Source organism: Schistocerca nitens, chromosome 4 (assembly GCF_023898315.1).
Source record: "Schistocerca nitens isolate TAMUIC-IGC-003100 chromosome 4, iqSchNite1.1, whole genome shotgun sequence".
NCBI lineage: Eukaryota > Metazoa > Arthropoda > Insecta > Orthoptera > Acrididae > Schistocerca > Schistocerca nitens.
In genome coordinates this window covers 357,540,672-357,556,345 of record NC_064617.1, presented here as the reverse complement: position 1 = coordinate 357,556,345, position 15,674 = coordinate 357,540,672, and the positions used below count along the sequence as shown (strand labels likewise).

Sequence of the window (15,674 nt, the reverse complement as noted above, 5' to 3'; positions counted from 1 at the left end):
GGCACGGGATACATGCGGACGTGCATTGTCCTGTTGGAACAGCAAGTTCCCTTGCCGGTCTAGGAATGGTAGAACGATGGGTTCGATGACGGTTTGGATGTACCGTGCACTATTCAGTGTCCCCTCGACGATCACCAGTGGTGTACGGCCAGTGTAGGAGATCGCTCCCCACACCATGATGCCGGGTGTTGGCCCTGTGTGCCTCGGTCGTATGCAGTCCTGATTGTGGCGCTCACCTGCACGGCGCCAAACACGCATACGACCATCATTGGCACCAAGGCAGAAGCGACTCTCATCGCTGAAGACGACACGTCTCCATTCGTCCCTCCATTCACGCCTGTCGCGACACCACTGGAGGCGGGCTGGACGATGTTGGGGCGTGAGCGGAAGACGGCCTAACGGTGTGCGGGACCGTAGCCCAGCTTCATGGAGACGGTTGCGAATGGTCCTCGCCGATACCCCAGGAGCAACAGTGTCCCTAATTTGCTGGGAAGTGGCGGTGCGATCCCCTACGGCACTGCGTAGGTACGGTCTTGGCGTGCATCCGTGCGTCGCTGCGGTCCGGTCCCAGGTCGACGGGCACGTGCACCTTCCGCCGACCACTGGCGACAACATCGATGTACTGTGGAGACCTCACGCCCCACGTGTTGAGCAATTCGGCGGTACGTCCACCCGGCCTCCCGCATGCCCACTATACGCCCTCGCTCAAAGTCCGTCAACTGCACATACGGTTCACGTCCACGCTGTCGCGGCATGCTACCAGTGTTAAAGACTGCGATGGAGCTCCGTATGCCACGGCAAACTGGCTGACACTGACGGCGGCGGTGCACAAATGCTGCGCAGCTAGCGCCATTCGACGGCCAACACCGCGGTTCCTGGTGTGTCCGCTGTGCCGTGCGTGTGATCATTGCTTGTACAGCCCTCTAAAAAAAATGGTTCAAATGGCTCTGAGCACTATGGGACTCAACTGCTGTGGTCATAAGTCCCCTAGAACTTAGAACTACCTAAACCTAACTAACCTAAGGACAGCACACAACACCCAGCCATCACGAGGCAGAGAAAATCCCTGACCCCGCCGGGAATCGAACCCGGGAACCCGGGCGTGGGAAGCGAGAACGCTACCGCACGACCACGAGATGCGGGCTGTACAGCCCTCTCGCAGTGTCCGGAGCAAGTATGGTGGGTCTGACACACCGGTGTCAATGTGTTCTTTTTTCCATTTCCAGGAGTGTAGATGATACACCATGAAGTGATGTATGGCCCCTCTTCATCCAGGTTCCATCACAAAGGGACACACAGATCTGTCTTCACTACACAGTGCCCTTCTTCCCTTCATTGTTAATATCTACGGCTTCCTCAACAGCTGCTTTCATGTTCTCCTTGCACTCAACTTCAAGAGCACTGAGGAGTTTCCTGCTGTAATCACTGAATCTAGTCACTGGTGCAAGCACAGTATTGTATTCGCCTCACACATCTTCCCATGGAGTGCAGAAGTCTTAAGCTGAACATCACATTTACAAACTTTACACAAAATATATATATTACTTACAATGACAATTCTGTCACTGTCATCACACAGCCTAAGGCACTTTGACCCACAATTACCATGATCACATGAAACATTTATCATATGGGCAAGTATTTCTAAGTCAGTTAATCGAAACCCACTGGAAAACTCGTCTTTGTCACAGTACACAGCATTATCTGTTCCTTCACTTATTTTCTTCTTCGTTAAACTCAGTGACTTTGTCGAAAATTGTTCTTCACACTTAGGAGCGGCATCTGTAATACTGTTATTTAAATTTCCTGTACCTTTGCACTTAAAATTCGACAATTCCTCACTTTTTTTTTAATATGCGTTCACTGTTAGGACCCATTTCGAGCAAAACAGATTGATATATACATAACTAAAATCTGAAGTAAGTGTGTAACACGTACTACTAAAAAAACACGTTGTAAACAAAGGACCAAGCAAAGATAATCTTTTTCACACCCTTCTAGACTCATCTGCAGTTCGTTTAGATTGTGTGAATGAAAAATTAACGCACAAAAAATTTCAAGCATAGAGAGGTGTGGATCACAGCATAGAAAGGTGGACCGTGATAGACGCACATGCCCAAACAAACTTTTTTTTAAATATATTTCTTGTCAAAATTCGATTATGAAACTTTGCTATGTTATTCTTGAAGAATCTATGTAATAAATTACGCAATAAAAATCTCGAGTTTTTTTCATTATTATGCCCTACATCTGCCTTTAACATTACCTTCTCCCACCGTGTGCCAACACTTCATCGCTGAGGAAAACTGCTAGTTACAGGTTATCTCTCAACAATTTCAATCTCGTCTCTTACTTTGCTCTTAATTGATGGACCACAGACAACAGTTTTTGGTAACAGTACACGAATCAACAGCTTCTGTATGATAAACCAACATTCTGGTAATCTGTTTTATGTTAGTGTTACGTTCAGTCACAGTATAAACACTAACTATTCATTTGCAGAGATTCTGTGATTCTCTTCTTCCACAAGCTGGCTCAGTTTCACGCGTACATCAAAATAATAAAATAATAACATCTAATTTCGATACACTGACACTGAACAAAATAATACTCATTTATTAATGGTAATGTACGTACATGGCGACTACAAATTCTCAACCCAATAACAGATTGTTATAAAGATGGCTCAAGTAGAGCGGCTTTTATTTTTGCATCAAAAATTGGCTACGACACATAATGATGGCTAGATTCTCCTTTACGTGCTTGCTGAGTACCACAGATCGAGATACGTTCTGTCTACACCAGTGATCTTTATGCTAACTGGATGTCGAGCTCCTGCTGTCTGAACGTGCAGCCAAAGAATCTCGTATTTCTTTTCTTGTCTAATTTCAACAGAGGTGCCACATAATGTGATGAGAACGCAAAATGAAAATACCTTTCGCTTCTGGTTCCACATCAGCCTACTCATCCCATATTAATATAAAGTTCAAAGCCAGAAATAAGTAATGAATTCTTTATCATGTAAAGACCGGTAGAAGTTTTTTGCCTAATTACAACAAGGGGACTATGCAGATGACAACAATTTGCAGGCACACCGAAGTTCCATGCTCTGCGATTGGAGATCTACATCCACGTAGTACAGAGATCATTGATCTACAGACATCCGTCCGCATTCAACTGTTGGCGACCTCCATTTCGTCTGGTGATGAGATACTTCCCTCTTACATAATCATTCATCGGTATATGGAAAATGAAACATCGTTGTTGGTATTTAACATAAATTAAAACCACCATTTTGCGTTTGATGGCCAATATAGCCACTGTGGAATAATTTTTCGTCTTTCTTCGATTTACTCTCAGTCCATATTTTGCAACCATTAGACTGTTCATTCCATTCAGCAGATCCTGTGATTCTTCTTCTCTTTCACTGAGGATAACAACGTCATTAACGAATCTTATCACTAATATCTTTTCACCCTGAATTTTAATTCCACTCTTAAACCTTTCCTTTATTCCCGTCATTGCTTCTTCGATGTATAGCTTGAAAAGTATTGGCGAAAACTACATCGCTGTCTTACACTCTTTTTAATTCGAGAACTTCGCTCTCTTATTATTCCCTCTTGGTTTTTTTACGTATTGTATATTATCCATCTTTCCCTATAGTTTACCCCTATTTCTCACAGAATTTCGAACATCTTGCGCCGTTTTACACTGTCGAATGTTTTTTTCAGGTCAACAAATCCTATGAATGTGTCTTTATTTTTCTTATGTCTTGCTTCTATTACCAACTGCAATGTCATAACTATCTCACCGGTGCCTTTACCTTCCCGAAAGACCAACTGATCGTCATGTAACACATCTGCCATTTTCTTTTCCATTCTGTATATTATTTCTGTCATCAGCTTGGATGCATGAGCTGTTAAACTGATTGTGTGATAATCCTCGCACTTGTATGCTCTTGTAATCTTCGGAATTGTATGGAAGATATTTTTGTAAAAGTCATAAGGTCATACATTCTACATACCAACGTGAATAAACGTTTTGTTACCACTTCCTCCCAGTTATGTTATTCTGATGGAATATTATCTATCCATTCTGACTTATTTGATCTTAAGTCTTCCAATGCTCTTTTAAATTCTGATTCTAATACTGGATCCCCATCTCTTATATATCGACTCTTGTTTCTTCTTCTATCACGTCATTGGACAAGCCCTCCCCCTCGTACAGGCCTTCAATGTATTCTTTACACCTATCCGCTCTCTCTTCTGCATTTAACAGTGGTATTCCCATTGCACTCTTAATGTTACAGCCCTTGCTTTTAGTTTCAGCGATGGTTGTTTTGATTTTCCTGTATGCTGAGTCAACCCTTTCGACAATCATTTCGTTTTCGATTTTTTCACTTTTTCGTGCAGCCATTTCGCCTTTGCTTCCCTGCACTGCTTATTTATTTCATTACTAAATGACTTGTATTTCTGTATTCCAGAATTTCCTTGAACATTTTTGTACTTCTTCCTTTCATCGATCAGTTCAAGTACTGCTCCTATTACCCATGGTTTCTGCGTAGTTACCATCCTAGCACCTATGTTTTTCTTTCCATTTTCTGTGTTTGCCCTTTTTAGAGATTCCCATTCCTCTTCAACTGAACTGCCTACTGAACTATTTATTATTGCAGTATCTATAGCCTCAGTGAACTTCAAGCGTATTTGTTCATTCGTTAGTACTTCCATATCCCGCTTCTTTCGGCATTGATTCTTCCTGATTAATCTATTAAACTTTATCATTACTAAATTGTAATCTGAGTCTATATATACTTCTTAAGATCCAATATCAGATTTCGGAATCTCTATCTGACCATGATGTAATCTAATCGAAATCTTGCGTATCTCCCGGCCATTTCCAAGTATACCTTCTCCTCTTGTGATTTTCATTTCCCTTTACGTACTGAATTAGCCGTTCAATATCCTCATATACTCTCTATGTCTCTTCATCTTTGGCTTGCGACTCCGGCATCTATACCTGAACCATCGTTATCGGTGTTAGTTTGCCGTCGATTCTAATGAGAACCACCCTGTGGTACAACATTTTACAGTACTTTTCTTTAAATTTTGTTCTCTATGAGCTTCACTTGTGCACTATGCATTGTGAGCAGTGGGTCAGTATTTGGCGCTTCTTTCACAGCCTGTGAGGAGAATTTTTTTGGTACATCGTTGAGGATGGAGGGGAGGGGAGTGCTTTAAGCAGCGGGCACTTTGGGTAAAAGGTCATCTACCATCTGTCCCCGTTACTCAGAACCAAGTTTCAGCAACTTTCTCTCTCTCTCTCTCTCTCTCTCTCTCTCTCTCTTTCTTTCTCCCTCTTTGTCATAATCGTTGGCAACGGCAGTCTGAATTGTATAGGCACTCACCATTATCGTCCACACTAAACCGTTACATTACATCACAACATTACTTTTCACAGATAGAAGAAACTTTCCCTGTTTATACGGCTGGACTCTCGGAAAACATTCTAGCCAACATCACCCTATTACAAGCTGTGACATAGTCACGAGAAAGTTTCCAGTGGTCCAGGAAAATATTAGCTTCTTGGATCACAATATTCATTTGCAATCAGGTTATTAATTTCGGTCGATAATGATCATCTTCAGACTTGAGTGAAAACGTATTGTCATGAACACGTTTTTACTCAGGTCTGAAGATGGTCATTAGCAACCGAAATTAATAATGTGATTACAAATAAACATTGCTATCAAAGACTGGAATTACAATAAAGCAAGCATCCTATAACGCTAACAGTTTTCACGAAAACCGTAAAAGAGTTCGCTGTGCTCATTTCCATGCCACCAGACTGACCGCTATGAACCACGAAGTGGATGAAATTGTCACTTTTCTTGGCGTGTCGAAGGTCGGAGTGTGTTCGGGAGTGCTACTGCAACGTCGTCTTCTTTCAGCTGAGAACCACCGTGCAGTCTTAAAGCATTAGGGCGGGCACGCTGGTTCGGCGACCTTGCCTCTCGGCTACACGTTCCCCAGCGCGGAGTCAGTGACCTCGCTCCACCAGACTGCAAGTGCCTACCCAGCACGAGGTGGAGCTACCGGATCAGCAACTTAGCGACTGCTTACGTAACTCTGCAGCCGGTTTTACTCGAGCACCTATCTCTTGCTACGGCAAGGCATTCGCTAGCAACGACTTCTGGAGAAATTAAAGCGGTATTTCGCATACACCACGAACTCGTCTTTACGATGGGCTTTGGCGTGTTCAGATCAGCACAGTAATGTAGTACAGGTTAGTCCTTAACTGTGGAACCACGCTTCTAAAATAAAAACAGGTGGCTAAGCAGAAATTTAAAGTAGTATCAGCACATATAAATGCCTTCACGTGTATCCACAGATAGAAATCTATTGGACTTATACCCAGGAAATTTGGCGACCACTCCACCAGGCATCTCCGACCTCTCTGTCTCCGGGGAACCTGGATATCCAGTTATCTCCTGACAGCTATCTCGTAATGAGGATCGCACTAAAAACCCTGATTTCTCTTATCTTTTCATCGCGGTCCTTACGTGTAATGTACATTTGTGGCGGTAGAGTCATTCTGCAGTCAGCTGCAAACGCACTTTCTCTAAATTTTCCTCACATTGTTTTGCGAAAAGATTCTCGTTTCCCTCCCACATATTCCTGTTTTAGTTGCCGGCCGAAGTGGCCGTGCGGTTAAAGGCGCTGCAGTCTAGAACCGCAGGACCGCTACGGTCGCAGGTTCGAATCCTGCCTCGGGCATGGATGTTTGTGATGTCTTTAGGTTAGTTAGGTTTAACTAGTTCTAAGTTCTAGGGGACTAATGACCTCAGCAGTTGAGTCCCATAGTGCTCAGAGCCATTTGAACCATTTGAACCTGTTTTAGTTCCCGAAGCATTTCGGTAACGCTCGCGTGTTGATCGAACACAACAGTAATAAATCTAGCACCACGCCTCTAATTTGCTCCGATGTTGTTATTTAATCCAACCTGGTGGGGATCCCAAAACCTCGAGAAGTACTCTAGAATGGGTCGCACAAGTGTTGAATACGCGGTCTCCTATGTGGATAAGCTGCACATTCCTAAAATTCACCCAACAAACTGAAGTCGAACATTCACCTTCCCTTCTACCGTCCTTATGTGCTCGTTCCATTTCGTACTATTTTACAGTGTTACGCTTAGTTCAGGCATGGACAACATCCGTTGCCTCGTTCGCATACTTAACTTCGAAAGCCACCTCGTCACGTGGCGCTACAGTAGCACTCTTAGCACATGAAGTCAAAATTACAGCGTCCACGACGTTAATGTTTATGGGGTAAAGTACCGATATGAGTGGCACCCCTTTCCCGACACGACACGACAACGCGTTTTTGGGAGTACATTCGTCTTATGTTCACCCCGTATTTGTTTACATTTATTTAGGCCTCATGGACCTGCCTAACGGCCGCCACACTGCACAACAACCAGGAGTGATGGTCTAGGATTGCATTTCATCTCATATCAGGACCCCTTTGGTTGTCATCCGCGGTGCCCTTACACCACAGCGGTACGTCGACGATGTTGCACTCCTCATTTCGTTGTCTTTCATCATGAGTCATCACAGGCTTGCATTTCATCGAGATAATGCCCCGCGCGAACACGGCGAGAGTTTCTACTGCTTCTCTTCGTGGTCGCCAAACCCTATCTTGGCCAGCACGACCGCCGGATCCCTCTCCAGTTGAGAGCGTTTGGAGTATTTTAGGGCCCTCCAACCAGCGCCAGTTGCACATAGTTGGGTATAATATCCCTCAGGAGGACATCCAACAATTCTCTCAAACAGTTCCAATCCGATGAACTACTTGAGTTACTGAGTTTCTCAATTTGCGAAGCTCTTTCTCTTGACTATAACATCCAATTTTTCTGAAATTGTACTTATTTGTTTTTCTGTACGTGTACATCACTTCTACCGATTTCCGTCCCGTTAGGATAATCCCTTCGTGGAGCGTTGGTTTTTTTGCCTACCGGCCCTCCCACTCTTCCCTGGGGCACTCGTGATGATCATCTTATCTGTGATGAATACTCGCTGCCCAGGACAACGTAGTGGGTTCTGTTAAGTCTTCGAGCCACTCAATGTGTGTGTGAAATCTTATGGGACTTAACTACTAAGGTCATCAGTTCCTAAGCTTACACACTAGTTAACCTAAATTATCCTAACGACAAACACACACACCCATGCCCGAGGGAGGACTCGAATCTCCGCCGGGATCAGCCGTACAGGCCATGACTGCAGCGCCATCAGACCGCTCGGCTAATCCCGCGCCGCCGAGCCACTCAAACATCTATAAATCTATTCTGTATGCTCTTACCTTCATTAACAGTCTCATTGATGCACTGTCTCAAACGCTTTTCGGAAATCTTGGAAAATGGAATGTGCCTGTTGCAGTTCATATACTGAAGAGCGAAAAGAACTGGTACAGCCGCCTAATATCATGTAGGGCAATCGCGAGCACGCAGAAGTGCCGCTACACGATGTGGCATGGACTTGAATAATGTCTGAAGTAGTGCTGGAGGGAATTGACAACATGAAGCCAGCAGGGGGGTCCATAAATCCGTAAGGGTCTGAGGGAGTGGAGATCTCTTCTGAACAGTACGTTGCAAGGCATCCCAGATATGCTCAATAATGTTCATGTCTGGGATTTCGGTGACAAGCGAAAGTGTTTAACTCAGAAGAGTGTTCCTGGAGCCACTCTGTAGCAATTCTGGACCTGTCGGGTATCGCATTGTCCTGCTGAAATTGCCCAAGTCCGTCGGAATTCACAATGGACTTGAATGGATGCAGGTAGTCAGGCAGGATGCTTATGTACTTGTCACCTTTCAGAGTGGTGTCTAGACGTATCAGGGATCCCATATGACTCCAACTGCACACGCTCACGCCATTACAGAGCATCCACCAGCTTCCATAGCCCCCTGCTAACATGCAGGGTCCATGGATTCATGAGGTTGTCTCCATACCTATATACGTCCATCGGCTCGATACAATTTGAAACGAGTCTCGTCCGACCGGCAACATGTTTCCAGGAATCAATAGACCAATGTCAGTGTTGACAGGCCCACGCGATGCGTAAAGCTTTGTGTCGTGCAGTCATCAAGAGTAGATGAGTGTGCCTTCGACTCCGAAAGCCCATATTAACGATGTTTCGTTGAATGGTTCCGAATTCCTGATATTCACATTACAGTCGCGAAGTGATCGTATCGGAAAATCCCCACTCCATCGCTACCTCGGAGACGCTATGTCCCGCCGGTCGTGCGCCGACTCTAACACCACGTTGAAACTCACTTAGATCTTGATAATCTGTCATTGTAAAAGCAGTAAACGATCTTACAGCTGCGCCGGACACACGTTGTCTTATATAGGCGTTGCCGACCGCAGCGCCATATTCTGCCTGTATTTGAATACGCATGCCTATACTAGTTTCTTTGGCGCTTAGTGTACATGGTCCGCAGGATGTCGTGCGAGAAAATGATAAGCTGAGTTTCCCACGAGCGATGCTTTGTAAATCTGTGCTGATATGCAGAGAGAATCTTTCCTGCCTCAAGGAATTTGACACATAAATCATTCAAGATGTGAGGAAGGGCAGCGTTGGGCATAGATTTTTAACCTGTGTAGACATCTTCAGAGCAATTATATCCAAGTCATTTGACTTGTCGTAAAAAAATCGCTCATGATATCACGTTGACTTTGGAGATAACCAAGAGTTAACTGAACTTGCTGCTTGCATTTCATGCAGCCCACATCTACATCTACATATATACTCCGCAAACCACCAAGCGGTGTGTGGCGGAGGGCACAATTCGCGTCAAAGTCATATACAACCCCCCCTCCTCTGTTCCACTCGCGGATCGCGCGAGGGAAAAATGACTGTCTGCACGCCTCAGTACGAGCTCTAATTTCCCTTACCTTTGAATCATGATCATTGCGCGATTTGAAAGTTGGTGGTAATAATGTATGCTCTACATCCTCGGTGAAGATCGGATTTCGGAATTTAGTGAGCAGCCCCTTCAGTTTAGCGCGCCGTCTATCTGCAAATGTGTCCCACTTCAAACTTTTATGAGATTTGTAACGCTCTCGCGATGGCTAAATGTACCAGTCACGAATCTTGCTGCTCTTCTTTGGACCTTCTCAATCTCTTGAATCAGACCCAACTGGTAAGGGTTCCGTACAGACGAACAATAAGACTGGACGAACTAACGTATTGTAAGCTATTTCCTTTGTTCGAGGACTTAACCGCTTTAGGATTCTACCAATAAACCGCAATCTAGAATATGCCTTACTTGTGTAATCTGATCATTCCATTTGAGATGGTTTCGAATAGTCACACCCAGATACTTGACGGATGTTACCGCTTCCAAAGACTGGGCATTTATTTTGTACTCTTACATTAATGGGGATTTTCGCCTTGTTATACGCAGTAGGTTACACTTCCTAATGTTGCGACATAACTGCCAATCATCACACCACGCATTTATTTTCTGCAAATCCTCATTGATTTGCTTACAACTGTCGTGTGATACTACTTTCCTGTGGACTACAGCATCATCGACAAACAGACTAATGCCGCTGTCAATACCATCAACTCAGAGCCCAGAAAGGTCATTATGTCTGTATGTGCAGGTATGTGACGTCAGTATCGTAACACATAAATTATTGTGATTATTGAAGTTTTCCCGGCATACTGTTCTATAAGGTTTCGGGATTGTAGCAGGATCGAGTTGACTTCTTGCCACAAACTTTCGGCTGGCAACCGTCCAGTCATCTTCAGGTAACTGTCCGCCACTGACACTCACCTGAAAATGGCTGGACGGTTGCCAGCCGAAATATTGTGGCAGGAAGTCAACATGATCCGGCTGCAATCCCGAAACCTCATAGAAGCCACTCTTTTGGGATGTTAATAGGGATCCTCTCCTTGACACCCTGGAGAACTGTGCAGACGTACTAGAGGTGATAGCCTACGTTGATGACCTCCTCCTGTTGGTTGGCGGCCGAAGCCGAGAGGAATTAGAGCCGAAAATAGATAGGACCATTACAATACTATCAGTGGTGCCACAGAACTAAACAGAAAGTCGCACCAAATAAATCTGACTTACTCTTAAAAGGCCAATTGGCCAGAAACCCTACAGTCAGGATGGATGGCACACCAGTAATACGTCGTCGGGGAGCAAGATACTTAGATCTAGTACTAGACGAAAAATGGAGCTTCGCCCGGCACATTGGAGTCACAACACATAGGTGACTAGAAGTACTAAATAGCCGTATCACTATAGGGCACAGGCGATTTCATCTCCCACCAAACCTCATCAAACTCTATCACAACACAATCCTTGTCTCCATAGTGGGCTACAGGTCCGGAGTCTGGGCTCACAGGCTCACGAGGGTCGTTCCTGCTATGGCCGTGAGGGGAGTACAGCGGAACATGCTACTACGCTCAGTCGAGGCATATCGTACATCACCAGGGGGAGCATTGTTGATTCTCATGGGGCTGTGCCCCCTAGATGTAAAAATCAAGGAGCAGGCCGCATGGTACTGGTTAGAAAAGGGGCAGATCGAAAAAACCAGGGTCATTGTGGGGGTAGAGTGGGGATAAAATATCGATTAAAAGAAGGGGGATGGAACTCTGGCAAGAAATCTGGGATGGGGATGAGACAGGGAGAAGAACATACCAACTTTTACCAAAGTCCAAGAAAGATTGAGAATGAAGCATTTTCAGCCTAGCAAGAGACTGCCGTTTCGGGAAAAGAGCGACACCCTCGTGTGACTGTGGTGCCGGGATAGGTACACCGGACCACGTGGTCTAGGAGTGTCCCCTTTTCGACGACGTTGCCACTGAGTTAAGGAATTCACAGCCAAATACAGATACCTTCCATCTAATTAGGGACCCAATCACCTTCACTATCGTTGATAAATTGGCCAGCGAGGTATCCGCCAAATTCCTGAGAGAATATCGTAGGGAAATTGAGTAGTAAAAGAACCAAAACGTGACATCACGCACCATCCCATTCCGCCAGGATGCGCGCTGGCCGACCGCCGTGACGATCGGGATCCGTCGCATCCAGGACTAGGGGGAGGGTGCGAACTTACCGACTACAGACAAAGCACACCGATTACGACCTAGTGGATAGAATTACTTGTAGGAAATAGATAGTAGGATATTTTTTAAAAGATCTGCAGTGATTTGCGTTAAGGCCAGCCCAGTGCCAGGGGCACGCCCACTGGGATTAGCTCGGTGGGCACGGTCAAGAGATAGTAGGTCTATATCTTCTTACTGGCACACCTGTAACGCTGCAGGATGTAATTGTTAGTAGAGTAGGATAGAGTAGATAGCATGGTAGACTAACAGTAGATCAAATAGTAGGAATACCCATAGAACTAACTTCCCATCCTGTAGTTGATACTAACAATAGGTAAATAGAGTTTCTACATCTACATCTACGTGATTACTCTGCAATTCACATTTAAGTGCTTCGCAGAGGGATCATCGAACCACAATCATACTATCTCTCTACTATTCCACTCCCGAACAGCGCGCGGGAAAAACGAACACCTAAACCTTCCTCTTCGAGCTCTGATTTCTCTTACTTTATTTTGATGATCATTCCTACCTATGTAGGTTGGGCTCAACAAAATATTTTCGCATTCGGAAGAGAAAGTTGGTGACTGAAATTTCGTAAATAGATCTCGCCGCGACGAAAAACGTCTTTGCTTTAATGACTTCCATCCCAACTCGCGTATCATATCTGCCACACACTCTCCCCTATTACGTGATAATACAAAACGAGCTGCCCTTTTTTGCACCCTTTCGATGTCGTCCGTCAATCCCACCTGGTAAGGATCCCACACCGCGCAGCAATATTCTAACAGAGGACGAACGAGTGTAGTGTAAGCTGTCTCTTTAGTGGACTTATTGCATCTTCTAAGTGTCCTGCCAATGAAACGCAACCTTTGGCTCGCCTTCCCCACAATATTATCTATGTGGTCTTTCAAACTGAAGTTGTTCGTAATTTTAACACCCAGGTACTTAGTTGAATTGACAGCCTTGAGAATTGTACTATTTATCGAGTAATCGAATTCCAACGGATTTCTTTTCGAACTCATGTGGAGCACCTCACACTTTTCGTTATTTAGCGTCAACTGCCACCTGCCACACCATACAGCAATCTTTTCTAAATCGCTTTGCATCTGATACTAGTCTTCGGATGACCTTACTAGACGGTAAATTACAGCATCATCTGCGAACAACCTAAGAGAACTGCTCAGATTGTCACCCAGGTCATTTATATAGATCATTAACAGCAGAGGTCCCAGGACGCGTCCCTGGGGAACACCTGATATCACTTCAATTTTACTCGATGATTTGCCGTCTATTAATACGAACTGCGACCTTCGTGACAGGAAATCACGAATCCAGTCACACAACTGAGACGATACCCCACAGGCCCGCAGCTTGATTAGAAGTCGCTTGTATAGGAACGGTGTCAAAAGCTTTCCGGAAATCTAGAAATACGGAATCAACTTGAGATCCCCTGTCGATAGCGGCCATTACTTCGTGCGAATAAAGAGCTAGCTGCGTTGCACAAGAACGATGTTTTCTGAAACCATGCTGATTACGTATCAATAGATCGTTCCCTTCGAGGTGATACATAGTGTTTGAATACAGTATATGCTCCAAAACTCTACTGCAAACCGACGTCAATGATATAGGTCTGTAGTTCGATGGATTACTCCTACTACCCTTCTTAAACACTGCGCAATTTTCCAATCTGTAGGTACAGATCTATCGGTGAGCGAGCCGTTGTATATGATTGCTAAGTAGGGAGCTTTGTATCAGCGTAATCTGAAAGGAACCTAATTGGTATACAATCTGGACCTTAAGACTTGCCCGTATCAAGCGATTTGAGTTGCTTCGCAACCCCTGAGGTATCTACTTCTAAGAAACTCACGCTAGCAGCTGTTCGTGTTTCAAATTCTGGAATATTCCATTCGTCTTCCCTGGTGAAGGAATTTCGGAAAACTGCGTTCAATAACTCCGCTTTAGCGGCACAGTCGTCGGTAACAGTACCATCGGCACTGCGCAGCGAAGGTATTGACTGCGTCTTGCCGCTTGTGTACTTTACATACGACCATAATTTCTTCGGATTTTGGTAAATGCTGCTGGGAATTGTAACTTTGTATGTAACTTCGACCCACTAATGTCTTTAGGTGGTGGGTTATGTTGTATAATATTGGTTTTGATGAATAAAGATAATTTAGAAGAGGGAAAAAAACCTCATAGAACATATTGTTAACTATGGAATTATTATCGTCAGTGACGACCTCCTGTTCTCAGTAGACTCAGATGTTGCACAGTGATAGGTAGAAAAACAGAAGTGTCGTATGACGTGTGGCCGTTGCTTTTACAGGGCGAGATTGAAGCAGCGTGTAGACGATGGCGGTGGACGCAGAGGCAGCGCAGCAGCAGTGGGGGGAGGAGGCAGAGGGGCGGCTGCAGCCCGAGCAGGAGCGGCTGCTGGAGTCTGCGGAGGAGGCGCGGCCCGCCGTCACGGCCAGGGCGGCAGCCGCGGCTGCGGGCCACGTGCAGGCGGCCCGCGGGCGGCAGCAGCAGCAGCCGCCAACCCCACAGGCGCCCGACGGCGGGTGGAGCTGGCTCGTCGCCGCCGCCGTCGCCTTCATCTGCGTGAGTACCCGCCCCTATACACTACCCTCCTCATACCCTCACTGCCTAGAGTTCCACATCCTCTCTCTCACACACGCTCATTTAAATTGAGACGACAGAAGTCCTAATATCGTTTTGGACCTCCTTTTTCCGGACGTAGTGCAGCAACTCGGCGTCCCATGTTCTCAACAAGTCGTTGAAATTCCCCTGAAATACTGAGCCCTGCTGCCGCTATACCCAGCCATAATTGCGAAACTTATGCCGGTGCAGGATTTTCTGCACGAACTAACCTCTCCATTATGTCCCATAAATTTTCGATGGGATTAGTGTCGGGCGTTCTGGGTGACCAAATTATTCGCTCGAATTGGCCAGAATGTTCTTTAAACCAGTCGCGAGCAATTGTGGCCGGGTGACATGGCGCATTTTCATCGATAAAAACTGCGTCATTGTTTGGCTGCAAATGACCTCTAAGTAGCCAAACATAACCATTTTTAGTCATGATCCGTTCTGTTGGACCAGAAGACCCATTCCACGTAAACACAACCCACACCATTATGGAGCCATAGTGCCTTGTTGATAACTGCCGGCCGCGGTGGTCTCGCGGTTCTAGGCGTGCAGTCCGGAACCGTGCGACTGCTACGGTCGCAGGTTCGAATCCTGCCTCGGGCATGGATGTGTGTGATGTCCTTAGGTTAGTTAGGTTTAAGTAGTTCTAAGTTCTAGGGGACTAATGACCACAGCAGTTGAGTCCCATAGTGCTCAGAGCCATTTGAACAATTTTTTTTTTTGTTGTTGTTGTTGATAACTTGGGTCAATGACTTCATGGGGTATGCGCCACACTCGAACCTCATCTTCCCAACTGAAAACGGGGCCACAGTTTTTCAGAGGTCTAGGGTCCAACAGATATGGTCAGGAGCCCAGGAGAGACGCTGCAGGCGATGCTGTGCTACCAGCAAAGGCACTCGCGCTACTGGTCTG

The 15,674-nt window shown here is 45.4% G+C and overlaps 1 protein-coding gene across 2 annotated transcripts in view; it reads left to right on the top strand.

The window, feature by feature from the left end:
- Positions 1-15,674, top strand: part of LOC126251781 (monocarboxylate transporter 7-like) — a 175,176-nt gene that overhangs the window by 89,907 nt on the left and 69,595 nt on the right. For both annotated transcript variants that reach the window (XM_049952405.1, XM_049952404.1), the window contains exon 2: positions 14,443-14,717. In XM_049952405.1, the coding sequence (XP_049808362.1) occupies positions 14,469-14,717 (249 nt within the window). In that variant the 5' untranslated portion in view covers positions 14,443-14,468. The remainder of the gene's footprint in view (positions 1-14,442; positions 14,718-15,674) is intronic.